Below are 25,315 nucleotides of genomic sequence, written 5' to 3'. Positions count from 1 at the left end.
AAAATAGACTATCTGAAATGATATTAACCAACCTAGGATGGTCAGAACAAATCGACAAACTAGAAACAGTCTTCCTTCTATCCTGAGGGAAGGGCCAAGAGGAGGTCTTGATTTTCCCATTCAGCCTAGAAGATTGCATCAGCTCCGGTAGCTTGGCTGAGGTCTGAAGAGAAGGCTTGGGAATATGAGTCATGGGTAGAGGCAAGAGAAAGCTTATGCCCTCTGTGATTTCTGTGGAGTATTTGTACAATGAGAGTTTCTAATTCCAAGAAATGACAATTTATCTCATCAAGCAATTGCTTCTTACATTTTCTAGACTATCTTTCACTTAACCATGCAAATAAACATCTTAAATTTCAGTTAACTTTTTAAAAACTCTAGTGCCTTTTTAGATGGCCTTTGATTAATATGTTTTCTTGTTTTCAGAACATTTGCCTACAGCTTTTTCTTTTGTTAACAACAAAAAGGAGGATAATATATCCTTCAGTAAAAGGAAGCTTAAGGGAGCAGATCTTGCTGAGATGGCACGTTAAGAAAGTGATGGCAAAAAGATTAGAGTTTGTGCCTCCTGGGTCACTTTAGGGCTCTTACCAGTTTATCTACCTTATCTTCCCACTAGTTGGATAATACTTTTAACTACCAATGCTTTGTGTTGGGGATATCATTTGAGTGTTTTATAGGAGGTGCTTATACCCAGGAGTGATTTACTGAAGAAGAGAACAACTGTGTTTACTACAATTCAAAATCCTTCTCAGGGGCTTCCCTGGCAGTCCAGTGGTTAAGACTTCGTGATTCCACTGCAGTGGCTGTGAATTCAATCCCTGCTCAGGGAACTAAGATTCCGCATGTTGTGTGGGTTGGCCCCCGCAAAAGTCCTTCTCAATGGTCATTATAAAAGGAAGTCAGGATTGGCAGACTACTTTCCAAAGTGACGGTAAGGCTGATGAGAGAAGTAACATCTGCTTGATTTACGTGTATGTTTTGATATTTATAAATGCTTTGTCTTTTCCACTAAAATAATTTATGAAGAAATTTTTCAATGTCTACATTAATTCTTCCATTTCTTACAGCGTTGATGTTTATATAGGTGAATGAGTACGTGTGTATGTGTGTGTGTGTGTGTTTGAGTGTTTGATGAGCTCTATCTGAAAGGAAAATAAGTCAATAATGCTAAATTTGCATCCTAGTACAGTGAGTATCTTCTGGGTATTAGTGTTCAGGTTGAAACGTTATGCATCCTTCTGGCATTCCCTGTTCAGAAATACCCCTGTTGAGCAGTTTATAAATTGGGTGAAAATATGCATAGGAATCTTCCTCATGGGTGACCCAGGTTTGTCATTACATGTACTCAGACTGAAAAGAGACGATTTCTTCTAGTACCTGTGTGTCTGACAGAGGTGGGGAGAGACTGGAGAGAGATTTCTCCAGAAGCTGTCTTGTCCACTCAGAAAAATGCCATGCCAGAAGGGTTAGTGAGGCAAACAATGGTTTTCTTTTTTTCTTGTTGGCTTTCACGTGTAGGTTAAATAGACCACTAGCATGTGATGACCTATTTTTCTTACTGCACATTTCCACATTTTGTGTGTATGTTGGTCAGAGGGTGATAAGTAGGCAAGGGGAGAGGAAGAAGGCTGTCTGTTTTTGCCTTTGTTTGTTGACTGGACAGAAAAATATTACTGGTAATTTTAACACTAATTTTTCCTTTACATTGAAGGCCTGGACCCTTTGGTGGAGGGGAAAAACTTAATAACAAAAATCTCACTTGAAGCAAATCCCAGCCATAGTATTCTTTTTCTTATGTGCAAGCATTGCTACCTGTAGGACATAGCATAGAAAACAAATTATTAAGTTCATGGCAACTTATGTGGCATGTTTTATTATTTTTTTAGCATTACATTCATTGGTTTAGGGGATAAAACTTTTGCATCTGATATCTTGGTTGCCACAGTTCTTTGCTTAGCTAATTCGTTTTTATTTTCTTTTGTTTATTCTTATTCTAGGACCTGAGTAACTTAGAGGAAAAATCATATTTTCTTGACATTTTTCAAAGACATAAGACATTCTTAAGATTATCCACATTCTCTGAACCTACACAACTAATTGCTTCAGAGGAGCCCTTCATTTTGCCCATTATTCCTAGATCGGAACACCCCAAGCATGATATTATTGAAAAGCTAAAGAATGATATTGGTATCTTCTGTCTCTGCTACCCCCTTCCCACCCCCATCCTAAAATGTTCTAATTCTTTTTTTTTTTTTTTTTTTTTTGCGGTACGCGGGCCTCTCACTGTTGTGGCCTCTCCCGTTGCGGAGCACAGGCTCCGGACGCGCAGGCTCAGCGGCCATGGCTCACGGGCCCAGCCACTCCGTGGCATGTGGGATCTTCCCAGACCGGGGCACGAACCCATGTCCCCTGCATCGGCAGGCGGACTCTCAACCACTGCGCCACCAGGGAGGCCCTAAAATGTTCTAATTCTTAACTGATACTTGCACATCTAGGATGAGGAGAGAAGGCAGGCCCTGAAAATAGAGATGGGGCAGGGAGGAAGTGGTCAGTAGGATAGGAGAGGGCTCTCAAGGTGCATGGTGTAGCTGGGAGGAAAGAAGAGGAGGCCTAACCCATGGCTGGTTCTGTTGCAGGTGCGCTGGGCTTCCCCCAGTGCTTTCACACCTCCTGCAAGAACCCTTGTTTTCAAAGAGCTGTTTTAAAATAGTTTGCCTATCTTTTTTACACGATCGCCTGCCTGACTGTAACTGGATGACTTTATATCATTTTCTTTCTTAGGATCAAGAAATTGGAGCATGGCTATGAACAACGGAAACAACGAATTTGTGATTCTGAGCAATGGCAGCATCGCAACCAGTGCTACCAGCCCTAGTCCCCTCACCCCCTGTGATGGAGACCCTGCAGCCCAGCAACTCACCCCCAAAGAAGCGCCCAGAACAAAAGTGAGTCCAAATGGATGCCTGCAAGTTAATGGCACAGTTAAACCATCCTTTCTGCCTTTAGACAACCAAAGAACGCCTCCAATCTTACCCCAGTGCTGCCATCCTTGCCCATACCATCACCCTTTGACTACCCATGACAGTCACCAAGAGTGCCATCCCGAGGCTGGCCCTGCAGCACCTCCTGCTTTGGCCTCGTGTTGCATGCAGCCACACTTAGAGTATTCTGCATCTCTCTGTCCAAACCATTCACCTGTTTATCAGACAACGTGCTGTCTTCAGCCCTCTCCATCCTTCTGCCTGCATCATCCGTGGCCTGACCATTTTCAGCATCAGCCTGTGCCGCAGCATATAGCCAACATAAGGTGAGTGGTCCAGAAGTTTTGCTGAACTGTCTCATTCAACTACTTCCACATGAATGTGGTTGTTTGTGTTGATGTCTCCAAAAGGAGGAGAGAAAAATGTATCAGGGAAAGGAAACCAGTAAAAGCGCATATTTCAGGAATTCCCTGGTGGTCCAGCGTTTAGGACTCCACACTTTCAGTGCCGAGGGCCCAGGTTCAATCCCTGGTCGGGGAGCTAGGATCCCAAAAGCCACGTGGTGTGGCCAAAAAAACCCAAAAACCAAAACAAAACAAAATGCATGTTTTTTGGATTGTGTGAAGCCTACTAAAATGCAAATGAAGTAATATTATATCTGTTTTATCCATTAACTTCTTAGTCAATTAAACCCTTCCTTCCATTCTCTCCTTCTGTGAGCTGGTTAGATGTCCCTGCTAGGCCTTGAATTATAAAGTGCAGTAAAAGGTTTTATTGTTAGTAATTTCTATTATTAAACATGGGGGATAGATATATGTGTGATGAGGCTGCCTAAACTGGAGTCTTACATTTGCTATTATTGATAGTGATCAACATTTACAAAAAGGAAGTACAAAACCAGTTGCTTCCTTATGGGTGTACTCACAGTTTCTATTCATGTGGTTTGGGTGACTGTGTAATATGTTGAGATCGTATGAAGGCAACAATTCCTTTTAGCAGATGAAACCTATAAATGTGTAGCATAGGGCTTTAAAAAATATTTTTTGTAAAACGTTTTCAGATCTGGTAGATTGAAAAGTACTAGAAAAATCTCTATCATTGCCAGTTCTCCTTCCCATTTCAGGCCATAGTTTCTCTGATATGTGCTTTCCAGCTATTTTTTCCGTGGGTAAGTTAAATCAAATGTACTGCAAGTGAGCAATGGTAATATATTTTTTAAAATACTGAGTACTTTATAGAGACCAAGAATTATTTCACATTTTTTGGTAATAAAAAGTCTAAAAAGAGCTAGAAGACAGCCTTCTCATTTAATATTAGGCTATAATTTATATACAGGGAAATGCACATATTCAAGTGTATAGTTTGATCAGTTTTGACAAACGTATACACTAGTATAATGCACACCTCGGTCGGATGTAGAACATTTCTGTCACCCCAGGAAGTTCTTTTAGGCCACTTCTTAGTCATTCCTTCTCTCTTCACCAGAAGCACTGTTCTGAGTTCTGTTACCATAAATTATTTTGTTTGCTCTGAAACTACATATGAATGGAATCATACAGTAGGTACTCGTTTGTGTCTGGCAGTTTTGACTCATAACATTTTTGAGACTGTCTAATTGCTATGTGTATTAGTTTCCCTTTTTATTGCTGAGTAGTAATCCATTGTACTCATATAGCATATTCACTTTTAATTAAAGAGTGAGTACAGACTTCCAGTTCTAAAATAAATAAGTCATGAGGATGTAATATACAGCATGGTGACCATAGCTAATAATACTGTATTGTATAGCTGAAAGTTGCTAAGAGAGTAGATCTTAAAAGTTCTCATCACAAGAAAAAACAATTTTGTAAATGTGTATGGTAATGGATGTTAACGAGACATCGTGGTGATCATTTTGCAATATATACAAATATAGAATCATTACATTGTACACGTGAAACTAATGTAATGTTATATGGCAATTATATATCAAGTTTTTAAAAAGTCACATCCAGACGGGGATTAAGTAATAAATACTTTTCACCTTCATCAGATTTTAGATGCTGCTGAGATGATCTGGTTTCACTCTTTTGAAAAGAGAGGAAGAGAAAGATGGGGGAAATGACAAGGGGTGGGGGGCAGGGGGAGTCTTCTCTAGCGTGTTTCTACAGTTTCTGAATACATTTTTCCATATTAGATGTGAGAGTCTTTTAGTTTATAGAACTATAATAAAAACACTCACCAAAGCCATTTCTTAGAAGATTGGTCCTGACAGCATTGTGCTACATGTCCAGTTTTAGACTCTTTCCACTTGGAATGAAACAGTGTATGTGGTTAGTTTTGAAATTATATGGTCATAAATATTGATATTTCAGAATCATAAATTATATGGTTGCAGGATGTGAGATGAGATAGAGAATTCTACATTTTGAAGCTGATCCCTCCTTTAAAAAACTTCACAAAGTAGTAAAACAACGGATAAGTAACCAGTTGTTTCAATATGATAGGCATTGTCAGTATTTTCAGGACTTTGGCTTAGCATTTCTGAATGACCTAATTTTAAAGGAATGAGTGTCCTGTATACATACAACTTTAAATAGAATGGCATCAAAAAACAAACTGATAAAAAGTGCCGTATTTGTCCATCGGAACGGTTGTAGAGGAAACTGGAATTTAATGTGAGAAATCTTTCATATTAGAATTTTATCTCAAGAATTTGAGCCTTTTGATAAACTGCAACAGACGTAGAATCTTTTTAAAGATGCCTGCGAAGGAATGGTATGTGTCCAGTTGTGTGTTACATACTTTATTGTAAAATGTGTGCTTCCAGAAACACTTCCCTATCTGCTACATTTATGAATTTACATAATCAACAATACTTACTGAATATTTGTATGTGCCAGGCACCAAAGATGTAGTTCTAAATGAGATGAGACTTTATTTTTTCCTTCCTAGAGCTGTAAGCTAGTAGGAAGGGAGACAGAAAAGCAAACAGGCAGCTACAATATTGTGATAAGAGATACGAAGAAGGGACGTACAGGGATGAAAATGAAAAACATTACAAATGAAGAAGAGGTTGTCTTGTAGACAGTGGGAATAGTTTGTATAAAGATTTATAAAGTAGTGTGAGGGGCTTCCCTGGTGGTGCAGTGGTTGAGAGTCTGCCTGCCGATGCAGGGGACACGGGTTCATGCCCTGGTCCGGGAAGATCCCACATGCAGCAGAGCGGCTGGGCCCGTGATCCATGGCCGCTGAGCCTGCACATCCGGAGCCCATGCTCCGCAACGGGAGAGGCCACAACAGTGAGAGGCCCGCGTACCACAAAAAAAAAAAAAAAAGTAGTGTGAGCACAGTTCCAGCATAGCTGAGTATGACTAGGCCCTGAAGGAACAAAGAGTACTAGCAAGGGGAGAGGTATATTGGGATTAAATCCTGAGGGGCATTGTGAATCACATTAGGAGATCTCAGGACTTTATCCTGAGGCCAGTGGAGAGGCAGTATAGATTTTTGTGTGTGCACGACTTTTTCATTATGAAAAAATGTATAGAACATAAAATTTATCATTTGAACCATTTGTATGTGTACAATTCAGTAGCATTAAGTACATTCACATTGTTGTGCAACCATCCCCACCATTCTTTCTCCAGAACATTCTTCATCTTCCCAAACTGAAACCCCATACCCATTAAACAATAATTTCCCATTCTGCCCTCCCCCAGCCCCTGTCAAGCACCGTTCTATTTTCTATCTCCATGAATTTGGCTATTCTAGGTACCTCATATAAGTGGAATCAGACAGTATTTGTTCTTTTATGACTGTCTGATTGCACTTAGCATACTGTCTTCAAGGCTTATCCAAGTCTTAGCATGTTTCAAAAATTTCTTCCTTTGTAAGGCTGAATAATATCCCATTGTATGTATATACCACACTATGTTTATCCATTTATGGACACTTGGATTGCTCCACCTTTTGGCTATCGTGAATAATGTTGCTATGAACATGTGTATACAATATCTGTTTGAGTTCCTGCTTTCACTTCTTTTGGTTATATACCCAGAAGTGCAATTACTGGATCATATGGTAATTCTATGTTTAACTTCTCGAGGAACCACCAGACAGTTTCCACAGCTACTGTGCACATCCTTGCTGACACCTGTTCTTTTCTGTTTGGCTTTTTTTTTTTAATTGTTTTATAATAGCCATCCTAATGGGTGTGGCATTACAGATTTTTGAGCAGAAAAGAAACACTATCAGATTCACATTTTAGAGAGGTCCATAAACTGCATGGTGGAGAGTAGATTGAACTGGGTCAGGACTCTTGTAGGGAGGAAGACCGTTAGAAGGCTTGTTATAGTACTTCAGGTGAGAGCTGGTGGTGACTTGATCCAGGATTTAGAAGTAATTTCAGCTAGAGAGATTTATGAGGTAGAATCTACTAGATCTGGTGAACAATTGGATATGGGGGAGGAAGGGAAGAAGAATCACAACTGATTTTCAGTTTCCTGGCTTGAGCAACTAGATGGGTAGATGGTCATGCTGATCACTAAAATGGAGAGGACAGGAGAAGAACTCCAAGCAAGCAGAGCTTCTGGGGATGGAGCGTGGGGCAGTAGCAGTGGAAGAGTGTGATCCTTTGAGCTTTCTTGAAAGAATGAGGATGCTGAGTAATATGTAACAATTACATTGAGGGTAACAATACTGTTGGAGATTATCCTAGGATGAAAACTGCAGCTTTTAGGTTCAGCCCAGCATGTATTTATTTGCAGAATTGTGCCTTGGGCAAGGAACTAAGCCAGGTGCTGTGTCTGTCTTTCCCAAACCAGTAATATACCCACCGAAGCAAATGTGGACATGGTTATAGCTACTGTGTAAGGGAGAGCAGGGCAGTTTGGGATAGGTGATGCGGGATGTCCTCGCTGAGCCATTCTGTAAATGAGGATGTCATGTGATACTTTGCTGCCTTTTATTAGTTATTCTACCCAACGCTTTTAGGAAACTTAGAACAAAGGTTCTAGAGGCTGATCTCTATCAGGAATGTTAACTCTCTAAATCTATTTTCCTTTTGTGATTTCTTGCATGTTGCTTTTTAAAAAAATTAATCATCTCAAATACTTAATGAAGTATTATTCAATTAATGTTTAAGATGTATTCATGACTTGAAAGAAGTATAGAGTATTCACATCACTTAAAAAGTATCTTAAAGGTTGATGGCCTTGGAGTAAAACTGTGTACAGATGGAAGATCCTAGGCACTTTCAATTGCTATTGCTCTTTGCAGCTACACCACAAATGCGCCCACCTGGTTGGTATTTTGTTTTATTTTTAAAGTTGTTGTTTGTTTGTAAAGTACTTAAACCATAGAGAATGTTTTAAAGAGTCAATCAAATAGAAAATATAATTTTATCCCAGGTCCTTTGCTGCCTCCTTTCCGTCACTCATATTCCCATTTCCCTTTTGCCCACCTTCTGTACTACAGTAAGTTCTGTTTCATCCCTTCTTGACTCTTTAAGCTGTAATAAATCTATCTAAAAGATTCATTATAATCAACCACTTGTATATGTCTTTTGCTTTTTAAAACTCTCTGTTAAGCTTCTGGTTGATTAAATTAAGATCATTGCAAGGATCACATTTAGGATATTCTTTTTGATTCCATTTATCACCAAATATTAAGTAGTTCAAATAGATCTCATTTTAAAGCTTCTGGCTTTTTCATTTGTAGATTCCTATCCTTATACCCATCACTCAGCTGTTCATTAATGTGACTAATTGAGAACACCAAGGAATTAAAAATGGCAGAAAGTAGTCTCTCCCTACCATGAGACAGAGCCCATACTTGTAAGTCCTAAACCTAGCTGATGATCACAGTCACCAGGGGAGTTAAAGAATAAAATAAGTATGATAATAATGAAGAGAAGTTCCTTTTGCAATAGAAACAATAAAGCACTCAGGAGTTCGGAGGTGACAAGGATCCCTGAAGATTAGTAAGGTTAGGGGCAGGCTAAGTGAGAAGAGAGAATTTGAGTGACCCTTGAAGACTGACCAGGACATGATAAAGGGACGGCCTGCAGGACGCAGAACGTAGAAGGTGGGGGGAAGTTGGAAGGGGAAAGCGTACAAAAATACAAGTCTACTTAAGGAAGTGTAAAGAGAAGAGGATGGCCAGAGTGAAGGGGTCATTTGGATGGTCAGGAGAGACAGCTTTCCCTAATTTTACATCCTGAATACAGTCAAGTTATCTAACAGGCTGAATGGTAATGATTTGCTCTTTATCCTACAAAGATCTGGAAAATGCTTCTCAGGAACCAGTCACGTTCCACGTGTGCTGGTTGAAGCAAAGTTTTGAATGATTCATTTGGAAACCTTCTTACTGCCATATTAAAGTGAAAGGGTAATGGTATTACGACACAATTAATAAGGAGTTCTGCATCCAAAAATAGCATACAAGATTTCTAATCCAAACTGTACTTATGTTTTAATTTGGTGTTGCAAAAAATGTTCTTGATTGTAATAGGGGACTCCATAAATGATACTTGGCAATGGCCATAGACTCATTATCATGGTAGGGAACCTGTGGTAGTTTTGGGTACCTGCCAAATGCATTTTTATTTCTCTGAGGGTGATTTTGTAGACAGATAGTTACGTTGAATGTTCCCCATGGCACCCTGGAGGAATTCGAGCTATACTGAGTTAAGAAGGCTTGGCACAGAGGGGACCATGGAACTCTAGCATTAGCTCAGCCCCTGAAAGCTTAAATAAACATGGTCCCTGCCTCCCCATACATTGTGACTATATAATTTTTGTAACCTATATTTCCTTTCTCCTCGGGTTCTTTACTAGTTTTCCAATTTCACACTCACTTTTCTCAGAGGTTTTCTTTTTGTTTCCCCTTAGGACACTAGTTACTTTCTATGAAGGGAACTCTTTTTCCTAAAAAGTAAGAAATGAGAATTCTTGTATTATGTTAAAAGAGATAGAATCTACCACTTGAAATCTACTTCTTCTGTATATGTTGTATCATAACGTCCAGGGGTAAATTATAGACCTGAGCATCATTTTCCAAAGGGTCTTACTTTGCTACACCTGGTCTGCAATGCTCCACCCTACTCGCTTCCCTGAGCCCTGGCAGTTGTGTTATTTTAGTTAGTTAGGAAATTTGAACCAAAAATCACTCTGAACACTTCATCAGCCATGTAGCGTGAACCTTGGCATTAACACCGATCCCAGAGTCTCTGATTTGCCCAAAACGCCAGACTCAACTCAAATGGCTCTTCTAAGATGTTGGAGCAATGAATGGAGAAATTCAAGGTTGCTCACTTATTTAGCAAGAATTTAATGAATACTTAGTAAGTGTTAAGTGCTGGAGACAGAGGTAAAAACTGCAAGCATGGTCCCCAATTTCAAAGATGTAGAGGTAATGTGGACAGGGTAAGATACTTAGATTTCAGCATGGGCTGACCTCAGATAGATAGCCTTCTTTTATCTACAAATATTGACTGCTGTATTCTTTGGAGTACAAAAGTTAAATATCAGAGCTTTTGCAGGAGCATAGGCCAAAAAGAAGAACCAGACTATGTATCGTTTTCTAAATTCATTTTCTCTGCTTTTCCTCTCTTACCATTGGAAGGTTACTAATAGCTAAATAATCATTTGTCTTTATATACAATTGCCATAAATAGTAACCTGGCCAGGACTACTTGGCAGGTGTCTTTGGCAGGAAGGAATGGTTAAACTGCTTTCTTTAGACCTGTGATGTTCAGGAGGGTCCAATAAGATTAAAAATTCAGTTCTTCTGTCATGCTAGGCACATTTCAAGTGCTCAATAGCCAGATGTGACGAGTGGCTACCATATTGGACAGCACAGATACAGAACATTTCCATCATTGCAGAAACTTTTATTGGACAGGACTATCTTTCTTGCCTCTGTTAAAGCAACTGAGATCCCTTTTTAACCTCTGTGGCAGCAAATGGAGCACGTATGATGTAGAGTAACAGCAGTATTTGGCAGTAAATACCCTTTTTGGTCAGCATAACTCTAATGAATTGGAGTATGATTGCTTGTATTTTGTTTGAAATATAACATTAAGAAATGACAAAAGATAAAATCCCTTTTCTTCAAAAATCTGAAAGACTAAAGCCCCATATTATAAAAAATCGTAGCCAGTAGGCAATATCCTTCGACATCTTCTAGAAGCCACAGTTACATCTTACAAAAACTTCTGCAGATCAAGCCAAAGGCGAAAGTTGAATTTTTAGTTGCCTGGGCTTTTTGGGTTTTGTGTTTGTTTTTTATTGAAGTATAGTTGATTTATGGCCTGAGCTTTTTGTAAGTAGATCTAAAGTACAAATGTCAAAACAAATTTTTTCTGAAAGGTAGATAAATAAGTACAGCTAGCCTCTAGAAGTAATTGCTAATTGCTTTTCTTTCCTCAGTCCTTCCTCCTTTCCTCACTACCCAGCATGAGGTGGGAAGAGCATGGGCTTTAGAAGGGAATCCCTGTGTTTCAATGAATCCTGGCTCTGCCACTGAACAGCTTTGTGATCTTGGGTAAATCTGTCTCTGTAAAAATGGAATAACAGTGGTTATTTTTTTCACATAGCATAGTGCCTAGAACCAAATTATTAGTCTCCTTTCTCTTCTTCTTCTACATTTGTTCCTTCCATTTTCTTCTCTTAAAGTTTTGTTGTGGTTGTTGTCCTTTGCTGTGTGCACTTAATTCTGTTAGTATTGTGGCAGGAATCAAGCTGTTACTGAATCCTGATTTAAATGAATACACGACGTATTGCTTTTCATTCTTATTTATAAATTGCGTACTTTTTACCCCATCGACCTACAGGAAAGAGCAAGTGGGAAAGATGGTCACTAATTTGCCTTCTAGAAGAGGAAAAGGGGGGTTGTTGAGAATAAATGGGCCTCCACAGCCCCAAAGACTCAGAGCCTTTATACTTTATACTAATTGTAACATCTGATTATGACAGTTAACTTTAGAAGTCTGGTGAGATTTAATCTTGATTTCACTGAAACCAAGGTGTATTTTTACATTCCTTAAAGTAGTCAAAATTAACTTTTTTAAAACAGGATAATGTTTGTAAAATTTAAAATGTTCCAAGCTTGCTTGCCAAAGTAAGTCAGTTTGGCAGTCAGATTGAGTGAAGGCCTATTTTATTAGTGGGACTTCTTTTAGAGACTTCTTTATACTATAAATGAATTTTAGAGTGTGCTATGCCTCATGGAATGCATTGCACAGTCTGTAATACATTTCAGACTATGAGCCTTGGTCATCTCTTTCTTTAATAATAAATGTCAGGAAACAATACCCTCTTTATTTCTTGAAATTAATATAACATTTTGGAATGAAGCAAATATATTCTTTACCCCCTTTCTATAGTACTCCTACTTGTTTAGCAGGTTCTAGAGAGTAAAGAAAAAAAGGAATGCTTCAAGTTTTTCTTTTCGGTTAAAAAAAGTTTAAAAAGGTAAAATATTTAGCAAACAGTAAAACATAAAAGACATTGTTATGGATCAGTTACATCCCTGACTCCAGGAAAAAAACCAATTGTACTACTGCGTCTTCTTTCCAAACTTAAGTGGATTGTTAGGTGTAATTTAAAAGACTTTATAGAACTTAACATTTATAGGAGAATTTTCATTGCTGTACTATGTTGTGTTCTTTTGAGCAAAATTGATTCCACAAAATTATGTCTTTTAAAAAAAAAACACACAAACCAGAGAGTCAACTGCTTGGTATTTTGGAGTTTAGTGCCTGGGGCATCACTGGAACTCAAATATTTGTTGAATGAATGATTATCACTCCTCCTCCCCAATTCTCAGGACATCTTTTTTTATGTGAAAAATTGACAAAGCTTAAATTTTTTAAAAACCTCACAAAGTCAGATTGGTCCCTGCCATCAAGCCATTTATTGTCTAATAGGAGAGAGATGATTGGGGCAAAAATAACCACAGTCTCTGAGAACCAAAATCAGAGTTTAGAGAGTTATGTGAGTCCCAAAGAGGGAGATGGAGTCATAGGACAGCTTAGAGAAAGCGCCATGGGAGATGAAATGGGTCTTTCAAAAACAGACAGGAGACCAACTGCCTAAAATATGGGAAGGGAGGCCGGCAGCACATGGGCATGGGAGCAAGTGTGAGGCAGACTGGCAGGCAGTGTCCTTTGTCTGGAGAAGAGCTCAGAGGAGGCGGCCCAGGGCATTGTGCCTATTGGGTTCATCTCATTCGACCTTTGGAGAACAATATGCTATAGTTAGTCAAAGAAGACTGCTCCCCCAAAACAGTGGATTCCAAATGTTGTGGAATCATCATAAAAAGCACTTATTAAGTATCTAAGTACTTTATATGCAGTAGTTACATAGTTCTAATACCTTTGATTCATTGATATTTCCCTAGGCTTGTTTGTTGAACCATTTCTTTTGTACTGCTTTTTGTGTATCTCCAGGGCCTACCAAGGTGCCTGGCATTTAGTAAACACTCAGAAATTGTTGAATGAAATGAATAAATAATTGAACATCAGTCAAGTCCTTTTTATGCAGAACTCAATTTTGTGATGTCTTGATAGTGAAAATCAGGCACATTGGTCTCCTGGAGTAAGATATTTCCCAAACAGTGGGAGAAGGTTTAAAAGGCTTTGTTCCCTTAAAAACCCTGTTTTATTAATTGTTGTTTGAGTCTGTTTGCAGGGATAGCTCCTCCTGTCCTTTAAATCACCACCCGCCCCCCGCCCCGCAATGCCTTGGTTTCTAACTTTAAAAAAAAATTACAGCCTCATTCATGAAGACGTAAGAAAGGAAAGGTAAAGACCCTGTTCACTCCCGCAGCTCCTAAACTACTTTCATAAATGATTCTGGAGCCCTTTTGAGGAAGACAGGGAGGGGCCATGAGACTCTGTGCACTGGGGAGAGTCAGCCCAGAATAACCTTTCTGTTTGCTCAGCTCTGGCCACCTCTAGGATATTTGCAAATCTAGTATAAGAGATTTTATAAGCAGTCAGCAGATTATGGAACTGGTGGATGAAACATAAATTCCTAAATAAGAGTTGGGGTTTTTCTTTGTCCATATGTATTTTATGACTTAGAATAAAACGAGAGGGTTCAGGGCCAGATTTGATGCCATATTCTATATGAATTTGCTGAGTTGTTGGTTTAGGTAAATTAATTACTTCTCCCCATTTGAATGGTACAGGGAGGGCTCTGATAGTTATCAAATAGCTTGAGATTCAAGCATGATGATTTCTACAGGAATGTGAGCAGTTTACTCTTTCTAAACACTATTTTGTGTGTCTAGTAAGAAACAAGGATGGACAGTTAATACATTCATTCCTTCAGACCCTCTTTGTGCATCTGTGGTCACTTGGGCCTGCCCACCTCCCCCTTCCTAAAACACTGCTTTCATTATGTCACTCCTCTGCTCAGAAATCTTCCATGGTTTCCCCAAGCTCCTTGACCTGACAGTGAAGGTCCCTTTAAAGGGATGGAGTGTGTTTTGTGGGGGAAGGAAAGGTAGTTCAGGGGGAGGAATCTTCTAGCCCTGGTGAGGAACGAGGTGACAGATATCAGTGAGTAAGATTACTGTATCAGACTTTTTCCCCCTACACTTTAGAAGTTTAAACAGAAACCTGATTAATGATTGTATCTTCGTTTCCACTTATATATAATCGAGAACTAAGATAATTTTTTTGGTCCTGGCCAACACTAAATATTCTGGGTCTTTGTTTTCTAGGTATTATTCTGAAACTTTGTTTTTTAGCTGTCAGCCATTGACCTACCTTATTGGCTACCAGAAACTAAAACTACTTCATTGTAAAGCAATCACCAGGAGAGATTTATTTAAATGTATGATTTGATTGTTAAAAGGTCTCAATCTAATGCAGAATTAAACCCTACATTGAGCTCCAAATTGTATTAATTTTTTTTAACCTCCTTACCCCTGACCTCCGTCTCCCAAAGCTTAAAATTCTAAGTGAGCAGCATTAGTATCTGGTGAGTATTTTGGCTTGAGGATTTTAAACTTCATTCCAGCATTCATTCCAGCCTTTTAAGTTAAGTTTAATAAGATTTTTCTGGCTTTCTTATGAGCTTTCCTTGGATCTCCCATTAGTGATGATTATTCACATCTTATTAAGAAAAGTATATATTACACTCTCATTTAGCATGTTTTGTGTGGGGCTCACAGCAACAGTCTGGCATGGAAAGGTTTGAGTTTAAGGGCAAGTGCTTTATAATTTAGTGTAACTTTAAAATGTAACACATGGGGCTGTTTAGCTTATAACCTCCAGCTTAACTATGCAAATTTAACTCCATGGGCTGAGGAAGAATGGTTTCTTTCAAGCAAAGCTACTTTTCAGTCATTTAAAAATATTTTTAATTAACCAGTTGTCCTTTTCAGAATGCTAATTGCTTTAAACTGTTTCTCTAAAAAAAAAAGAAAAAGTCATTCTTAGATTCCTCTTTTGGAGTGTGCATTGCACAGAACCAGAACCATGTGAAATTCTGACCTCCGGTACGGCTTCTTCCTCCCCCTTATAAGTGGCAGAGGCAAAATGTATTTGAAAATGAATTTCCCATGCCTTACTTCCCTCACCGTTTAGTGAACAGCAGAATAGCTGCCCTTTGACTACTGATCTGCTAGGCCTGGAACTCTATCTTCTTAAGAAGAAATAATTATTTAATTATATAAGAGGAAATTACACCCCTCCCTGTTCTCACCCAATTTTGTATAACACAGTTCTTTTCTTGTTTACTGCAATAACTAGGGGAAAAATATAACATAATTTCTGGCTTGCTTCTTAGGGCCAGGCTCTACTAATAAGAGAATAATTTCTTATTAACTTAAATTGGAACTCAAGCTGTTACATGAAAGCCTGATTTGTTCCAGCTTTACAGAGTATTTTTTTTTTTTTTTTTTTTTGCGTTACGCGGGCCTCTCACTGTTGTGGCCTCTCCTATTGCAGAGCACAGGCTCCGGACACGCAGGCTCAGCGGCCATGGCTCACGGGCCCAGCCGCTCTGCGGCACGTGGGATCTTCCCGGACCGGGGCACGAACCCGTGTCCCCTGCATCGGCAGGCGGACTCTCAACCACTGCGCCACCAGGGAAGCCCTCAGCTTTACAGAGTTTTGAGTCTGAGTGGGACAGACAGGGAATATTGTACATTATGCACAAAGCACATTTTTCTTATGGAACATCACACAGAAATGCCTTCATGGGTTACCAGGCTCTGTCACTAATTGATGTAACGTTTAGTATATCCGATGAGTGTGCAGTTTTGCCTTTCAGCATTCCCATTGGATAGATGTCCTTAAATGTCAGGTATTTTTCTTTTGCCAGAAAGTTTGGTGAAATTGGCGAGGGAGTTTATAAATCTGTGAAAAATGTACATTTTTATCATTCTTCACAGCAGTCTTTTATCACATCTCTGCAGTATTAATGTCTCCAGGGGGAAAACTGTAAATTATATAACAGCTAAATTGGAGGTGAGTTTTTCTTAGCTAATCAGTAGCCACTGGTTGCTTAAGCGATAAAGTAGACCGAGATGTGAGACAGCAAAGAAATTCAGCAGTAGGATTGCCCATAATCCATGGACATTTCAGCAGTTTTCTGCCTTAGACTGACATATTCCTGTCAGTTATAAAGAGAACATAAATTTTTATATTTAATGTGTAGACATTAATTATTGAAGGTAGGAATGGTCATAATCGGGGTCTAGGTATATCTTGAGAGGTAAATTCAACATGGGTTTAAATATGATTTTAGTATCACATAGTTTAGAAATTAAGTATTTTATTTATCTTTAGTTAAAGGAACTAATCTCAGATAGTCTGTTTAAAAGTCATGATTTAAAAGAAAAACAGTTCATCACTGAATTAAGTCTATAAAATTTAAACTTAGAGTACACTTAAATGGAACATTATACGTGTTCCACTGATGAAATCTTCATCAAGATTTCAAAATGGGAAGAGATGAAGAACATTTTGAAGAGGTATATCTCCTCTTTCACCCACAGATATAGGCTTTGCATGGAAATATAATCACCTATAAAGCATTTCTATGTTAATAATGTACTTGACTATATCTGGTCATGTAAGCAATTAAGAATATTTAGTTCTCCATCAACACTGCAATTTAGATCATATTTAAATTATTTCTTATTCTGCTATCACATGAGTATCTCTTTTGTGTAATTTTATAACAAAATAACCTTTCTAAGAACTTTAATAGTAAGTTTTATCATTAGTACAAATATTCCAAAATATTCCAAAATAATGAATAATAGTCTCTGAGTATAAAGAATTTTTCTAAATTGTGAAGTAGAACTTGATCATGCATTGTACCTGTATTTGGTGAAGAAAATGGACTTTAATGGCATAAGGTCTCAAGTTTATAATAAGAGTATTAATGATTTTATTGAACCCTTACTATATACCAGACATTGTACTATATTTTACATGCACTCTCTGATTTAATCCTGAAAACAGCCCAAGGAATTCAGAGCTATTACTGTCATTTCCATTTTGTAGATGAAGAAACTATGGTTTGGAAAAATTAAATAGTGTTTAAAAGATTAATTAAATGGCTAATAATAAGCAGTAGAGCCTGGAATTGAGCCCTGGTCTGTCTGATTGTGAAGCCTTTCCTCTTAGTCACATCTCTGTGCTGCTCAAATGTAAGAGAATGAATTTTTTTTTTTTTTGCTAAATTTTTTAAATTTTAGCAGTAGTTCAAGAAACAATTACTGAGTGCTACCTATGTAGTAAGCACTTGTGCCGATTCATTCTTGAAACCGCAGAGCTGAGATCCCACTGATCACAGATCACACTCATCACAGATCACACAAATAATCATGAGAAGCTCAGATAACTTGCCCCAGGCTGCCCAAGTCCTTTTTAGATCACAGAAAGGGTATATTCACAGCACTTCCTTGCACAGATCCCAAGGAAGAATCCTGCCTGATTTCTCCCATCTGTTTGTACCATGTCCCTAGTGTACTTAAACGCTAGTCGGGGGACACACACAAGTAGGTTCTTGGACATGCTAGTAATAAGAAATAGATTTTCCACATTTTAGATGTAGCATTTCCTTTCTGTCTAAACTGAACTCTCTATCTAAATGTCACACTCCATGCTGTCATCATCAGGGTTTTGGGTGCCTTTGCTCCGGCTCCAAGACTACCAAACAGTGCTCGCTGTAAGAAGACGGAAACTGTAGACCTTTTTTTTTTTTTTTTTTTAAAGTGTTAGGGCTTCTCTCCCCTCTTTCTTGATCACAGTCACAATGGTATCACAGACCTTTTTTTTTTTTTTAAGATGTTTGGGGTAGGAGTTTATTAATTTATCTATTTATATTTGCTGTGTTGGGTCTTCGTTTCTGCGTGAGGGCTTTCTCCAGTTGCGGCGAGCGGGGGCCGCTCTTTATCGCGGTGCGCAGGCCTCTCACTGTCGCGGCCTCTGTTGTTGCGGAGCACAGGCTCCAGACGCGCAGGCTCAGCGGCCATGGCTCACGGGCCCAGCCGTTCCGCGGCATGTGGGATCTTCCCAGACCAGGGCTCGAACCCGTGTCCCCTGAATTAGCAGGCAGACTCTCAACCACTGTGCCACCCGGGAAGCCCTGTAGACCTTTCTTATTATGACCTCATGCAGCCTGGCATAGTTCAGTCCTCACTGCTAACTCCTAAATGTACTTCCTCCAGCAGCTTTTTCCACGTACGCCTCTGTCTCTAGTTTACTCAAAGCACAGTTTACTCTCTCAACCCCTGAACCATGGGCAGCATCACCTACTACTGTATTATGAAAACAACTGAAACTTTGGTGGAGTGTAGCATAGAGGTGAAGAGGGTGGGCTCTGCAGTAGATTGCCTGGGTTTGAATCCTGCCTCTAACACTGTGTGAGCTTGGGCAATTTATTTAACCTCTCTGTGCTTCAGTTCCTTATCTATAAAATCTATACCTACCGCATAGGATTGTTTTAAGAATTAAAAAATAGTTTAATACATGTCAAGTGTTTAGGACAGTGTTTGGCACATAGTGAAGTTCTGTAAATGTTGACTATTATTATTTTTAATATATCAGTACACTTAATGCTTTTACTTTGTATGACCTCTTTCCTTTTTAATACCTTGCAGTCTGACTTTTACCATCACTCCGTTCCTGGCGATACTGGGGTCAGTGACCTCTATGAGAAGCTCATCTCATTTCTTCTCCTCCTTAGTCCAAGAGCACGTAATCCCCATTTACCATCCCTTCATAAGCTGTCTTCTTTTTTGCATTTCATGACTCTATGCTTTTCATCACCCTATGCCTTTCCTTCTTTTCCTATGTGCTGTGACCATTTTTGCCCTCTCTCACTGTTGATGGAGCCTCCTTTTCCACCCTTCACATGACTGTCATTTCCATAATACCTTGCTTATTGTTTATTTCTTAACCCTTCTCAACTGTTAAAAATTTCAGAGCCCCATTTCCTGTCTGTAGTTCTCATGGTGATGGAATCCCTGTAATTCACAATAGGCTGTAGGACATCTTTATTTAAATATCCTGCCAAACAAAGTATCAGAGGAAGAGCACTTTGTAATCCTTCAACTGAAGCACTTGGACCCTAAGTAAGCATAGCCACGTACTGTAACTAGATATTGTTGACCCAGGAAAGATCTTGAACTTTGGAAGAAACTAAAATTTAAGGAAGCAGAACAATATGGATTTTAAAAAAATAATCTGTTCAAAAATAACATAATGACAGAGAACAATACCAGGACTAGTTTTACTGTAGATCAACAAAGTTCTGTTGCTCATCAAAGGCCTTTTATAGGTAATCTAAGATCTCTACCTTATAAGTCACTTGGACAGGTATTTCTAAAACTTCAAGAGAAAAGATCAATTAAGATTCACTAGGAGTTACCAATTAAAATGTTACTGGGGGACTTCCTTTTTATCTATGTCCCTAAACTTAAGCTATTCTGAATTTTAGCTATCTAAGGTACTTAAACTTTTATCTTTGGCTGTCTTAAAAAGGGTGATCCTTTAGGCAAAACTAATCTATGGTGATAGAAGCCTGAATATTGGTTACTTCTGATTATGTTTATTGATTAGAAGGGGCACGTGGGAGCCTTTGGGGTTTCTGGGAAATGTTCTATATCTTGATCTGAGTGGTGGTTACATGGATGTAAAACCCATCAAGCTGAACACTTAAACTTTGTGCCTCTTATTGAAGAGTTGGTGAAATAGGAATGGTTTAAAAGAATGACATAAGGGATTTAAGGATCTCTCCCCTTTAATTCTAAAATAACCTTTCACCTTCTTGTCCAGTCTGTATACACTTGGAAGGCAGGGATAATGTTCTCTTAATTTTTATATTCCTGATTGTGTGGTGGGAGGGAGATTGCAGGCAGGAGGAAGGCTTAAGGGCTGGCATACTCACCTCCTCCCAGGAGAGTTTCTTAGTAAACCAAGCTCCACTCTGAGCTACCACCTTGCTGTTTAAATTATGTGTGTATTTTTTTCCTTGGTTTGAAGTTAGCAAACTTAAGCTACATTTTTAAAAATAAATTTATTTATTTTTGGCTGCATCGGGTCTTCATTGCTGCGCACAGGCTTTCTCTAGTTGCAGCGAGCGGGGGCTACTCTTTGTTGCAGTGCGCGGACTTCTCATTGCGGTGGCTTCTCTTGTTGCGGAGCACAGGCTCTAGGCACGTGGGCTTCAGTAGTTGTGGCGCGCGGGCTCAGTAGTTGTGACTCGCAGGCTCTAGAGCGCAGGCTCAGTAGCTGTGGCGCACGGGCTTAGTTGCTCCTCGGCATGTGGGATCTTCCCGGACCAGGGCTCGAACCCATGTCCCCTGAATTGGCAATCAGATTCTTTTTTTTTTTTTTTTTTTTTTTTTTTTGCGGTACGCGGGCCTCTCACTGTTGTGGTCTCTCCCATTGCGGAGCACAGGCTCCAGACGCGCAGGCTCAGCGGCCATGGCTCACGGGCCCAGCCACTCCGCGGCATGTGGGATCCTCCCGGACCGGGGCACGAACCCGTGTCCCCTGCATCGGCAGGCGGACTCTCAACCACTGCGCCACCAGGGAAGCCCGGCAGTCAGATTCTTAACCACTGCACCACCAGGGAAGCCCCTAAGCTACATTTTTTGAGCTTTTATTTTTTTTTAATTTTTATTTTATATTGGAGTAAACTTAATTAACAATGTTGTATTAGTTTCAGGTGTACAGCAAAGTGATTGAGTTATACATATATATACTTTTTAAAATTCTTTTTCTATTTAAGTTATTACAGAATATTGAGCAGAGTTACTTGTGCCATACAGTAGGTCCTTGTTGGTTATCTATTTTGCATATATGAGCTGCATTTTTATTTCGGAATCTGAAAAGTAGAGTATTCTGTGACATAATCACATTCTCGCACATATTTTGCCTTATTTGCTTTCCCACTAGCATCTTCTGTTAGCCTCTCATCTTCCTATTTTGGTACTTGAGAGTAGAAATTGTATTTTTACTCTTTACTGCTCAAAAGTGCTTAGTGAACTGGAATTTCTAGGGTGGACAAGAGATGACAAAATGAATGATTTAATAATGCTGAGAAAATAAAGGGCTGTCCTTAGGCAGCCTTCCTTAGGGAAGGTAGTACCGCATCTTTCCCATCCTTCTGCCAAAGATTTTATGAGAGAGGTAAGCCAAGATTATAAAAAGATTTAAGTTTTCCATATGGAAGAGCCAGATGTAGGGCCAGGAAGAAGGAAAAGAAAGGGTGTTTTTAACATTTATGACAAGACAGAGCCCTTGGATTCTACATATGTAAGCCTTTTCCTCCAAGATACTTCAACCTTTGACATAAGTCAGGTTCTGGGAAAACTTACTGCGCTCAGTTGACTTAAAATTGAATGTGAGTTTACTTTGTAAGAAATGTCTGTTCACAAGGAAAGCATATGGGAAACTTGCTGTAATACTGTCCTTGAGGTTCATGCAGTTAGTTGTCTTGTTATGAAGTTGTTCTGAATGAGCTGAAAAACTTTGAAATTTCCTTTACAATCTTTGTTCTAGACTGTAATTTAGCATGTGCATGTCATTGGAGAGTTAAGGTTCTTGTATTTGGTCGGGGGCCCATTTAATAACCTCTTTTGATCTTTCACTAACTGATATTGTTTTCAAGTTACAAATGCAAGAATAATACTGTAAACCTGAAATTGTTTTCAAGTTACAAATGCAAGAATAATACTGTAAACCTGTTAGTTCTTTAAAGGGAATTAGGATTTCCTAAATATATTCCATCCTGGGACTTGGCTCTCTTGACTCCAGAGTAACTAAAACAGTGTGATTCTATGAAAAGAATTGGATCAATGGATCCACTAGGACAGGTGAAACAGACCCTAGCATGTTTAAAACTCTAATAAAGTAAAACTCCTCAAAAACTCAGTGGGCTCCCGACTTCCACCTAACCCCCATTCTCAAACAGGGCCAGACTTACCTTATCTTCTGATCACAGGCAACCCTCTTTTAGGAAGTAGGGAGGCAGAAAGTGGATCTCCATATTTCCGTTACTCTCTCAGCCCAGTTTCCCCAAATCTGGCTAACAAAATAGGCACCGACTAACTGAGAGATTTCTGTTACCACTATTGCCGTCCTGGAAGGAGCAGTCAACCTCGAAATCCACATTTGTCCCCATTGATAATTAAACCCAAGTGAACAACTGTTACTAGATGGCGCCAAACTGTGTACTAGGACGGATTTGGATGGTTCCCCCGGACCATGGAAATTCAGTCTCTTAGCTGAAGAGGTGCATCACGATCAGCTCGTTGTTCTCACAATATCAAATGCCATATATTTTATACAAAATGAATTTTTGGACTCTACTTTTCCCCTTAAAGTGAGGCCTCACAGAAAATAATAATCGAAGCATCACAAAGTCATAGATTATTACTGGCCTAGATTATTAGTAAGTGGAATTGGGAAAAACTGACATCTGGATCTAGGATATCTCTTTAACTATAAAAGTAGTCATCAAATTACAAAGGAAAATTCCAGCTATTGAAAATTTTAAAATGCATGTCAAAAAATCACGTTAAAAAACATATCACAAACTAGGAAAATTTTGATGTTTCAGAGCTTTAATACTCTTATAAGTAAAGAGGAAAGAGATATATATATAAGCAAAAGAGACATAAAGTAATATATTAATGTGATTACACTTATGAATATATATTAAATAAATTTGGGAAATATAATGGAACATTATACAGCTACTAAAAATCATGTTTTCAGAAGCTTTTAATTACATGGGAAAAACTCATAATCAGAAGTGGTAACACTTTATGCATCCAGCATGGTCCTAATTGTGTGCAGAGTTACAGCGTATACTCAGGCACAAAGGAAAAAATACTGAAAGGAAGTAGATCAAAAAAAAAGAATTACAGAGGTTAGATCGGTGTAGTAAGAGTATGGCTGATTTTTTTCTTCATAATTTTCTGCATTTTTCCAGCTTTAAGAAAACTGTATGTTAGTTTTATAATCAGAAAACCAAACTAACATCAAAACAGAAAATACATCTCCTCAGAATAACCCTTTTAACTTGAGCACTCCTTCATGTTTTCTCTTGTGCTAAAACTCACTAGGTTGGTGAACTAGATGATTCCTCACCACTTCTTATCCCACCAGCGTCTTTGATAACTTGGCATGATTTCCTACAGCGTTTTTTCCTCCTTTGATACATACTACCAAAAATGTGTTACTACATCACAGTTCATCCACCTTCATATTTACCTAACATTAGCCTGGGGAACTCCGCCCCATCCTCCTACTTAGCCCTTTTTTTCATAAACCACTTATCTAGCCATTTAGAAAGCCAGTCTCTCTAGCTATTCGTATAACGAGCCAGCATTCTCTTTCAAAGCATTTTAAAACACTAGTTCTTACCTACCTTATGGGGGGGGGAAGCGTTTATTGATTATTCATATGAAGTATTTCAACATGGAATTTTGATGAGGGGGACCTGGCTTCCCAGCTTTTGCCATGGCAGAGTGTTGAAATACTTATGTGATGACTTGAACTCTCTGAAATTCCACACGAGAATACAGTAGAATTTCACAGCAGGAAAGGACCTTAGAAATAACTTAATTCAACTCTCTTTATATTGCAGATGAGGAAGTTGAAGCCAGAGAGGTTAAAACCCAAGATTAATCCCCAGTTAATAGCAGGTCTTCTTACTTCTCACTGTGGTCTTTTTAATACATTATTCTTAGAATAAGTTCCTCAGCTTGGTTTCATGGTGTTTGGTATGATAGGTTTTGGGGTTGCAGACAGAATCTGTGCCATTATGAATTGAATGCAGTGAACTTAAAGTTTTAGCCTAGTTGCTGTAGCACCAGAATGTAACGAGGACCTCACCACAGCTTGAGAACACATGGTCCCACCATGTTGGGGTTTTCCTCATTCTTCTTCAGAAAATCCTTGTTTATTCTCAGTCTAATTCTTTTAAGCATAGTTGATTTTTTTTTTTTAACCTCAGACTTTGAGAAGAAAACCCTTTTCTGTCAGTATTATTTTTATAAAAACTGTATTAGAGTTTTGCTTTGATCTTTTTTATTAAAGCTTCTGACCATTGAGTTATATAAATTTAACTTTTTAGTTAAAGGATAAATATGAGAAAATTGAGTTAAGGAAGAAAAATCAATGTCACTATATGTTGTTGTTCTTAAAAGCATAACTAAATAATTTCTATAGAAGTTGAGGGAATAATCTATCCTCATGGCCAGTAAAATGAAGATATCACAACAGCTGCAAGATATTGGTTACACTGTTGGAATTCATTTTGATACAGTGGATTTTTATTATTTTTTTAACTTCCCCACCCCCCCAAAGTTTTTTGGTAGCAGGTGTGACTTTTAACCTTCCAAACTCAAACTTGTATGATACTGAATAACTTGATGGGGGCCAAAATATGTGGGAAATGAATTTTAAAAAGATTAATAACCTTGTAACATGGAGCTCAAATAATAGTTCTTACAATGAACAAAATGCAGACATGTTATACTAAAAATTGAAGACCAGCAATGTTGGAGAAAATAATTGGCAGTTTTGTGAATTATGATTATGTTTATAATTTTGATCTCTAGTCTAATTGATGAAGGCCTTGTCCTATTAATAAAATAGATAACTTATTTTCAGGAATGCAAATAGACCTTCACTGAGGTGGGTTTTTTATTTATTTATTTATTTATTTATTTATTTATTTATTTTTGGCTGCGTTGGGTCTTTGTTGCTGCACGCGGGCTTTCTCTAGTTGTGGCGAGCGGGGGCTACTCTTCGTTGCGGTGCTCAGGCTTCTCACTGCGGTGGCTTCTCTTGTTGTGGAGCACGGGCT

At 38.7% G+C, this 25,315-nt stretch overlaps 1 protein-coding gene across 4 annotated transcripts in view; it reads left to right on the top strand.

Annotated features, from left to right (window-relative positions):
• The window catches only part of DISP1 (dispatched RND transporter family member 1), a gene marked incomplete at its 3' end in the record, with an annotated part of 215,449 nt that overhangs the window by 153,589 nt on the left and 36,545 nt on the right, over positions 1-25,315 (top strand). For 3 of the 4 annotated variants that reach the window (XM_079698634.1, XM_079698636.1, XM_079698635.1), the window contains exon 2: positions 2,785-3,310. In XM_079698634.1, the coding sequence (XP_079554760.1) occupies positions 2,802-3,310 (509 nt within the window). In that variant the 5' untranslated portion in view covers positions 2,785-2,801. Of the gene's footprint in view, positions 1-2,771; positions 3,311-25,315 lie in introns of all 4 variants that reach the window. The other variant, XM_079698633.1, reaches the window with a different exon arrangement.

Source organism: Hyperoodon ampullatus, assembly GCF_949752795.1.
Source record: "Hyperoodon ampullatus genome assembly, chromosome: 2".
NCBI classification, from domain to species: domain Eukaryota; kingdom Metazoa; phylum Chordata; class Mammalia; order Artiodactyla; family Ziphiidae; genus Hyperoodon; species Hyperoodon ampullatus.
Note: the sequence above shows the minus strand (reverse complement) of the source record. Positions and strands in the feature narration are given on the sequence as shown.